The sequence below is a fragment of the Zingiber officinale genome, chromosome 10B (genome assembly GCF_018446385.1).
Source record: "Zingiber officinale cultivar Zhangliang chromosome 10B, Zo_v1.1, whole genome shotgun sequence".
In the NCBI taxonomy this organism is placed as follows: domain Eukaryota; kingdom Viridiplantae; phylum Streptophyta; class Magnoliopsida; order Zingiberales; family Zingiberaceae; genus Zingiber; species Zingiber officinale.
Window position 1 is genome coordinate 43,705 of NC_056005.1, and position 10,405 is coordinate 54,109.

Consider the following 10,405-nt stretch of genomic DNA (forward strand, 5'->3'; position numbering starts at 1 on the left):
CATGTTTGTTCAGATGTAATTTATTTTTAGTTGTTGGCCTCTTCTTATGGACCAGTCCATCCCTTTCAGGTTTCAACTCATTTATCTTCACCTCAACTAAATAATTACTTTAATTGTAATTACTATTAGATCATCTAAATCCCTTGGCCTTTGGCTTAAGAGTATTTATCAAATTTATATTAACTATAATTCAATTATAAAATAGTCCACCCTTATATATTTTTCCTTATGTTTTGGTACCTATATTACATATAAAATATTTTACTTACATGATTAAATTTTTATACGAGAATTGAAATTCATTTGAAATTCTAATTAGATTTTGATTAAACTTTTTATTTTTTCCCTCCTTATCTGTTATAGAACTAAATTTAAAACTTAGATGCTATTGTCCGAAAGGAGGCGTGTGGAAAGTTAGAAGGTGATGACTTCGCTGATCGGATGTAGAACTTGCTTCAATATGTAAAATAGATGATGTCAGTACCAAGCCAAGGAAGGGGTCCTCGATGTTGGTCCTCCGACTCTTAAGTCAGTCATCAAAATATGAAACAGAAGCAAAGCAACAATAGAAATATGTGTCAAAAGTAGATCATGCGCACCTCTGTCGATGATTGATCCTCCTTTATATAGAGCTCTGGTGGACGATGTACATACTCCTCGAGACATGGACACCTTCTCTAATATGTTCGTGGTCACATTCTTCAACACATTCATGATCACGTTCTCCAACATATTTAGGGTCACACCCTCCACTATGTCCTATGAAAGGATGTCGCGATGACCACCGTCCTGCTGCTAGGCCGAGCGGATCAGCCGCTCGACCAGGAGTTCTCCACTCTGTCAACTTCCGTTGCCATTCCGCGCAACGTCTGTGTAGTAACCTGCATTTCTCCGTTCGGACAAAATGATCTGATCTTCCTCATCGTCTCGATAATATGACTTGAGCGTCTCCCTATGATATTCTCCCGAGTCGGAAGGATTATCCGCTTGGACTTGTCCTCCGCCGATCGAGCCCTATTTGTCCCAACTGGCCATTGTATTTATCCTCCGTTCATCTCTTTGACAGTTGGACGTTGACCATCTTAATTTTGACCTCTATCTTGATGATTAACTCCGTACCAAATGAGCCTCCTCCTATTGCTGCATCAGTCTCTGTAAAAAAAATTATAGGTAAATTAGTTTTTCAAATAATAAGGGCTTCTGTTTTACTAAATTAAATACAATAATTTTTTTTAGATGTGCCTATAATAGAAGAATCAAATAACCTCGAATACAAATATCAATGAAGAAGGCTAGGGGGCTCACGTACTCGCCTTGCCACCATTAATGAAGAAATTTTATAGAAAATAATTTAGACTAAATTTTAAATTTTAAGAATGTTTTAGTGACTTTGGAACTTATGAGTAACTTTTAACGGTAAAGATATCATTTGGCAGCATTCGAACAGTGGAGGGAGGGATCTTGGCCCACATGCTGTGGGGCCCTTTCGGTGGTGCCCTGTCTAACCTAGGCCTATTTGATCCATCCTTGCCCCGCGACGGTGGACGCCAATGGTAGGGAAATGCGGAGGATTTTCTGGTATTTTTTATTTTGTCGACCAGGGATGATTGATCGTAATCCAATTTAATTACTATTAGTTATGATTTTTTTTTTAATTTATTTTTTCACCTAGATTATAATTTAAAACAGGACAAACGATAAAGATAATCCGGAGACCATCATGATTGACAAAGTTACCGGGCTACCATGCGCTGAGTAAGAGATGACCTAACAACTTTCGACCATCTGTTCAATCTAAATTACAATTTAAATGGAAAGATGGAATATTATAATTAATTATGATTAAATTATAATCATAATCTAATCACAGTTAAATTGTGGAACATTCCTTTGGTCCTTAAAATTTTTTTTTTTTTAAAAACCAAAGGACCGGTCTCAGAAAATGCACTGTGGACAACGAGCGACGAGCGGTCTCTGGATTGCATGCGGATGATGAGTGACAACGGTAATGGAAGCGGGTATATTTTTTATTTTCATACCCATTTATTATTCATTTTTTAAGTTTATTTTCATCCCATTAGATTTTCAATTTTCATCCCAATAATATATTCATCGGGTGAGCCTACGAATCGAAAGCCCACAAGCATATTCCTCATTATGTGTGTCTTAATGAATATTCCTCATTTTTATTTTTATTTTTATTTTTAAAATAACATCTCTTATGTTTTAACTAACCCTAGTTTAGTTTAATTCACCTGCGCTGGTTGTTTTCTTGTCTTCTCTTTCAATTGCTTCCAACCCGACGCTCGAAGGCCATCGCCAGGGTTTCGATCGGTGAATCCCACAGCTGAAAGCCTAATCTTTGGATTGATCGGAGAAATTGCGGAAACCGAAGAGAAGAGATCCTTCACTTCGTTTCCAATCTATTCCTCGCTTTCGTAATTGTTTCCCTTGAACTTGCATTCTGATCGCTCGCCCGGAGCGGTGACGAAGTAGACTGACTGTAATCCCCCTTCCTGGAAATAAGAATTTCTTATAACGGATATTATTTGGATAATTTTGGAGTTTTATCGTGCTAGAATTAGTAGATCTGGTCTCGGATTTTGGTCTGCTGGCTTCAGGAAGCGGAGATTTAGAGATTTTGATTCATTTGATGATAGGATTATGCAAAGGATCAGGGAGATGAGCGGGTCTACCTTTGGCAGGGAGGGACGATGACTGCAGCGTCATTGGGCTTTCGGTCGGGAAGTAACGGATCATTGCATCAACAGCTACAGAATGGTGCTTTTTCGGCAACTCAACCGATCTCGCTTCGAAGGGCTTCAAGATCCGTATCCGGAAGGATTTACAAGTTTGTGGGGAGGAGGAGGAAGGTCGGAATTCTACTGATGCTCATGATTTCAGTTACAGTACTATCGTTTGTTTCGGTTATTAGTAGAGGTCAGTTACAAGTTTTATTATCTCTAGTGGTTAATTTGATACAGAATTGTAGGTTGGTTATTACATTCATAAGCAATATCATACTTCCATGTATTTGATATTGAATCGTGGGTAGGTTATTCATTCGTGAGTAATATCTAGTAATTAATAATTATACTTCCATGAGATCATGAGTTTTCTAGTCAAGTGGAGGTTGGTTATTCATTCACGAGTGATATCTCCTGAGTTTTAATGATTTTTTATTTTCTGAGTAGAGTAACATAATCTTTTCAATGTTTTGTTATGCTATATCCCAATTCCTCTCTGTCTTCTGAATCATTTGTGGGCAAAAATTTAGTATTAGATAAGTTGTGGCAATATAGATTTGCTTGTCCCTATTGCGGAGACATAACCTGACTGATTTTTAGCTCTGGACTTGACAGGGAGCTCAATAGTTTTCTTTAGCCCTTAGGCATATTGTATCAGGCGGCGTTCCATATGGAGTTGCATACCCTTGATTGTTGTAAATTCTAAGACTAAATTTACTTTGCCATGAGTAATAGCGCATTGCTGGTCATATTGCATCTAACTTGACGTTTGTTGATTCTGAAAACATTTTAAACAGTTACTGTCGAACAATAGTCTTGATTATGATTTTTTTTATTTCATGAATGACATTTTCTATTGTGCTAATACAAATTACAGTTAAGTATCAAGACAAAACCCATATCCTGGATGCAAAATAAATGCTTATTTGGATGCAGAAGGATGTCTATTCCTTCATGAATTATCCTTGCATTCTTCAATATTTTTCCTTTGTTGTTTTCAATTTCATATCCCATTCTAGACCTTCTTGCAGTTTTGATATATGAGCTATTCCGTTATGCATCATCATGGCATATGATAGACCTCCATTACTATTTCAGATGAAGATTCATTGGTAGGTTCTACTACCACACTTACGTATTCGGAAAATCTTTCAATGAAAAGCTTCAAGTCCCCATTTATTGTTCCACATGAAGAGTCTTCAGTTAGACAGAATACAAGTCTTATTTCTCTTCCCTCTCGTCGCACGACACCACATCCTTGTGAAAGATTCCCTGTTTCTTCTCCACCAATGGATAAGAGGCACACTGGCCCACGTCGTATGTGATGATCTCTGATCTATATTCATAGCAACTTTTAGATTATTTGTCACACTGACTATGTCATTTCTATTTTGCAGCGTGTCCTGTATGTTACATCCCTGTAGAGCAGGCTTTGCTTTGCATGCCTTATTCAGCATTTCCATCACCAGTTCTTAAGAATTTACATTATTTTTCAGAAGATAATTTAATTTCGTATCAGCCAAAAGGGGGTTCTAACTTTGGTGGACTTCCATCTTTACAGCATAGAAATGAATCTTTCACTATAAGAGAATCAATGACTGTGCACTGTGGGTATATTTCATAACTCTTCCTACAAATCCATTAATCTTGTTGGATAAATTGTAAATGCATGAATATAACAAATTGTAACGACATGAACCTACAGACTAAAATGTGTATGATTGCCTCTTCTCATTCTGTAGTATGTACTTGCTTATGTAAGTGGATTGAAGATCCTATTACTGTTATCATTCTCATCACAGTTTTAACTAGGTTTTCTACTCTGTTAGATTTGCAAATGGAAGGAAACCTGGTCAAGGAACTGGATTTGATATCGATGATGATATCCTTCTGGAAATGGAAGAATGTCATGATGTTGTTGTAGCTTCTGCTATATTTGGTATGAATACAACGACAATTCCATGACCTTTCCACCTTTTATGTTCTTTCTCTCATTCCTCATTTCTTCTCCAGGTTCTATTTGCCCATTTAGATTGATTTGTTGCTCGTCATGTTAACCAGGAAATTATGATTTAATGCAACAACCCAAGAACATTAGTGAATATACAAAGAAGAATGTGTGCTTTTACATGTTTGTTGATGAAAAAACTGAAGCCTATATGAGAAATTCTAGTGGACTAGATGATTCTGGAAAAGTAGGTCTGTGGAGAGTGGTGATGGTTCAAAATCTTCCATATGAGGATTCAAGACGCAATGGGAAGGTATATTTTACTCTCTTTACTACAACTGGATCACTATAACTGCAATTAGCATCTTTTGACATCTCAAGCTATCATCCAGGATTATGCACCAGATACCATTTAGATTTGGTTGTTTTACTGATTAAAGTCAATTGTCCTTTTCTGGTTCAACTGTTCAGCATATTTTATTAGCATTTTATAAGGGGAAATAAAGTAAACATAAAAAAAAACATGCATGTTTTTTCACCCTCTATACCGTACCACCTGAGCTCATTTAGTATCTTAAGCTTATTTCTGATTGATGTTAACTACTAGACTGTATAATAGCCTAACAAGCTCTTAAAATTATCAATTGAATTATACATAGTGAAAGAATGTTTTAAAACTTCCAAAGATAAATTGGTCTTCTTCAATATGGAAAACATCAAAGAGATGACTGGGGGGCAACCCAACCCCGATCAAGCTTTGGAAAACTAGTAAACAAGGCAGGTGGTCTTCCTTGCCTTTATCTTCTTATTAGTGCCTTTTTCTTCGTATTAGTGATGCTGAGTGCACGATGTGCTAAACAACAATTAAATTATCTGTTAATTCAGTTTTTTAGATATGGTATGTACAATAAACATTATTGTACTGGAAATCTAAGAATTTCTTCTCAACTCAATATTGAGAAGTATCCTTATGATATTCTCAATAAATCTTGGAGAGATCTGGGTAATGTAAAACAAAAGTGATGTCACCTTCGCCAATCCTTCCATGTTGCATCATCTTCTTTTATACAACTAGTTGACATTACCTACATTTTGTCACCATCTATGCAACGTTGCTTGCAGTGCTACAACCATGTGACCTTTCTGCATAACCCTCAACCGCTGAAGCATTGTCACTCCTTCCAACTCGCCCCAAGATTACAATGCCTTTCCATCTCACTTCTCTTGATGCAAGGATAATCTTAACCAGTATATGTTGATGATAGCTACTTAATGGCATCCCAAAATTTTCATCTTCCAATTATCTTTGATATAACATTTGCAACTTAAGATGCAATTAAATATATTATTCTTCAAACATCTTTCTTGTCATAAAATTGATGTCCCTTTCTCAAAGTAGAATTGATGTCTCCTGATATCATATATTTTTTTTCTCCTTTGAAAACTTCAATCCTTTCAAAGTAGATATTGAAATCCTAATTTCACTTATGTTTGACAGTTTTTTGGCCTCAATTTCATTTTCAAAAGACTGACTGGGCATGCCTCTCTTTGTATATTCTCCTCATGTAGATGTGACAACATTAATAAGTTTCCTCTCTGACATCTCCATTTGCCACTATCAGTGAAGCCCCAAATGAAATATATAGAACACATTGAAGTTCCAAACTACAATCTGTATTCTACTTGCTGTTAAACTTTCATTTATCTGAATCTGTATCAGGATGTGAATAATGTGATGTGATAGCTCTCTTTTTGAAATGAATGCTATATTTTCCTCTCAACTATGACCTATAAGCTGGACAAACTTTAAATAAAAAACACACTATTAGAGGAACCCCCAAGTGAAATATATAAAAATATTATGAAGTTCTAGGTTGCAGTTTTTATTTTTCATATGGCTTATCTTGTCCAGGATGTGGATGATTTTGTATGGTAACATCATATACTTTATCTTCATAAAGCTTGTTTCTGTATTTGCATAATTTTATTGTATTTTTTTTTTTGCTAATGATTCTGGTGTAACCATGTTAGTATTTAGTCACTTGAACATGAACATCTCGAAGTAGTTGGACCAAAGACATGAAGATTCCTGATTTCATCATGGATGCATCGATGTGCATGACTTTCATCATTTATGGATTTGTGAAACATTTTGATTTTAAATTGCTAGTTATATGTTGCATACCTACTATACATTTATGGAGAAAGTGCTAGGCAAACAACAAGCTTAGCACTGCGATCATTGATGAATTCAATGTTGAAATAATTTTGTAATTCATATAAAATAGAATTTAGACAACTCATAAGAACATTAAAAATGAATTAGTAAAAGGGGATGGATGAGTTTCATATGTAAATTGCTGAAAATAAGAGGTTCTGAAGGGATAAAACTTAAGCAAATTGGTAATCAGCAGGAGAAAATTTAAAAAAAAAAAGTTGTACGATTACTTGAAATCAATATATATGTGGTCCTACCTCAATTTCTATTTTCTTGAATGATCAACAACACCTGATTCAAGTTTTTCGTGCATTTTTTTTAAATGAACTTTAGTATAAATCTAAAATACATTCACATGAAGTGCAAAATGGTTGTCCCTCTCATGATTTTTTTTTTGAATAAGCTTGATGAGATGCACTATTACAAGTTCACTCTTGCTACAGCCATGTTTGTTCATAATCTTTTGCAACTTTCATATGCCATTTTTAATTTGCAATTTATATTACAATTGTTTTTACTTTTTGTAACACACATACTTTGCATGTTCCTTAAGTTAAAATGTCCTGATCAATACCAATCTCTTTTGTTAGAAATGATCTAAGGAAAACTAAAGATTTTCTTTTTTGATTAACATTAACAGATTCCTAAACTTTTACTCCATAGACTTTTCCCAAATGCTCGGTTTTCTATTTGGATTGATGGAAAACTTCAGCTCGTTGTGGATCCCTATCAAATTCTTGAGAGGTATACTTGAGTGAAGGTCTTTGCCATTTATGCATGAATTTTATTTTGCATCACCTATATTTCTAGTTTTAGTTCATTGATCTGCTTGTTGCCTCTCTTCAGCCATGAAATTTTGACCTATTCCTTTGTTAAAATATTGTACTTTACCCTAGGCAGATTATCAAAAATTTTATATGTTTGTATCAATGTATTAGATGGTTGATCTATTGTAACATGATTATGTTTACTTTTGACCTAGTTGTCAAAATTATCTTGACTATCCAAAACTCAAAGTAGCTTGACCTAATGCACTAAGTGACCTTTTCTATTATGTGCTAGAATCTGTTATTTGCAAAGTGAAAAATCTTGTCCTTTTCTATAGGTAGATGTAGCTATTATTTATAACTAATGCTAAGATGGTAAAAGTTGAATAATCAACTTTAAAGGAGTGGAGGTAAAATAAGGAAAATCTTTTTACCTGATTATTTATGTGATCCAAGTGATAAAACATAGGTATTACTAATGAAATGACCTTGTATATAATTCAATGATGTGGTAAAATTTTCATCTCCATTCACATAGTTGTGGACGTATAACTTAATTGTTGTAATTCATGTCCCATGGCTTCAAAAGTCTAAATGACATTTTTTTAATGAATAGAATTGATTGTAGTGGGTATTTAGTTGCACAACTAAGTGCAGTATTATGAAGCCTCCACGGATTGGTGCAGTTGGTACCAATATGAGTGTTTACTCCAATATGTCTTGATATCAATTCTCAACGGGTGCAAAATGCCTTGTTGAGTGTCTAATCTCCCCATCCATATGGTTGTTGCGCTAGGGTAAAATGTTTTACATGATTTACCTACTTGTATCTTACCGTAGGGTCAGCGATATTGGCCGCTTGGGGTGAGTGATTAGTGATATTACCTTTTGCTCCAGTATTATGATTGTAAGTAGTTGTAAATTTTGCTTTTGAGAAACATTGATGTATCTATTAGAGCTGCAAAAAGACGTGGTAGTAATTAGGAGTAAAAACGAATTTTTTTTATGCTTAGCATTTCATGTATGAATAACAAATGATCCAAACAGTTGCATTTTATTCTCAAATTTGATGCTTCAAAATCTATTATCTGCTAAATTGGAATGTACATGTTGTATACTAAAATTAGTTTAAATCTACATTAGATTCTTGTGGAGGAGAAACCACACTTTTGCAATATCTAGGCACTACAGTCGCTTTGATGTATTTGAGGAAGCAGAGGCTAATAAAGCTGCCGGAAAATATGACAATGTCTCCATAGATCATCAAATTGAATTTTACAAGAAAGAGGGATTGACACCTTATTCTTTATCTAAGCTTCCAATTACAAGTGGTAAATCCTGGTCGTATATATATACAGATTCGTTTGTGAATAGATTGCTTGTCCTCTACATGTCTTATGATTCCAATTATTTTCTGTACCACAGATGTACCGGAGGGATGTGTGATCATCAGAGAGCACATGCCAATCACTAATTTATTCACCTGTCTGTGGTTCAATGAAGTCGATCGATTTACATCCAGGGACCAAATCAGTTTCAGCACTGTGAGGGATAGGATTATGTCTCAAGTTGATTGGACAATTAACATGTTTATGGATTGCGAAAGGCGCAACTTTGTTGTTCAGGTAATCTAAGTTTATCGTGACCTTTCTAACCCTTCTATGTATAACATGAAGGGAATTTTTTCATTCCACCTCTCTCTTAAACTTAACCTCCTTTTCAAAATAATCTTTCAGAATTTTAAAACCATCAAAATTGTTTTGATGTTTTCAAACTATTCTCATCTCACGCGCCAATGATTTGCATTGTTATTTAATAAAAAAATGATGTGATGTGAATATTAGTCATGTATTATTCTTGTAATGAAATAATGTGGCAAAAATAGACGATTTGCTCACCTCAGCGTCCCTACCAATCCGTCTTCGCTAACACGGAGGAGGTAAAAATAATTTTATGATTTTAGTTAGGGGGGTAAAATGGTCGTTAATGTTGGTAGATAATTTTATGATATTAATATTATTGGAGGTATTTTTAAATAGAAAAACTCTGGGTGATGTAATGCTTTAACTTGAAAAATGTACGACTTGGTTTGCCTCATTAATTATGTGTCATGGAGAATGTCTATTACAGGAATAAAGTGCTAATTTGTTTGATGATGACGATGATGATTGTGCAGGCATACCACAGGGACCTGTTGGAGCAGCGGAAGGCGCTTGCGGCAATGCACCACCCACCTCCTGCTGCCGCCGTGACAACACAGGACAAAATCGCGAAAGTACCGCCGTTGAAGAAACTGTCTGGGAAAACGCCCTCGAGGCGTGGTAGGGACAAGAGATCCGGTTCCCGACGCCGGCATCCAAGAGTCATCACTGGAAGATTATGACAAATTTTGTTTCAGTTTATTATTTCTTTTTTTTTTTCAATGTTCTTAAAAGTTAGTTAGCACTGATTATTTTCGAGTGCAAATTGCAAATGATCTATTAATTTCGTGAGGGAATATTGATAATTTAATACTTGTACATAACAAATTTATGAATTAATGCCATTATGAAAAATGATTATTTATAACGATTTGCTCCAAGCTCAGTTTTTTTCCTTGGGTGATAGGATATATTTAATTCTAGAAATCGTAATAAAGTAACTGTCTTCTAGTGGATACGTATCATAATTCATTGTCGTCGATATCGTTCCTCGAGGGATCTCTACCATATTAGTCACACGATTC

At 35.0% G+C, this 10,405-nt stretch overlaps 1 protein-coding gene across 2 annotated transcripts; it reads left to right on the forward strand.

The window, feature by feature from the left end:
• The first annotated feature begins 2,236 nt into the window (after nt 1-2,236).
• LOC122029484 (probable hexosyltransferase MUCI70) lies at nt 2,237-10,245 on the forward strand. 2 transcript variants are annotated; one of them, XM_042588483.1, is made up of 10 exons: nt 2,237-2,503; nt 2,661-2,940; nt 3,846-4,064; nt 4,145-4,358; nt 4,577-4,686; nt 4,809-5,008; nt 7,554-7,657; nt 8,824-9,011; nt 9,106-9,305; nt 9,857-10,245. In XM_042588483.1, exons 2-10 carry the CDS (start codon nt 2,715-2,717, stop codon nt 10,061-10,063), a joined length of 1,668 nt encoding a protein of 555 aa, XP_042444417.1. In that variant the 5' UTR covers nt 2,237-2,503; nt 2,661-2,714; the 3' UTR covers nt 10,064-10,245. The 2 variants fall into 2 exon arrangements, with proteins under 2 accessions (XP_042444417.1, XP_042444418.1); XM_042588484.1 differs by having other exon boundaries at nt 2,238-2,873.
• The last annotated feature ends 160 nt before the right edge of the window (nt 10,246-10,405 follow it).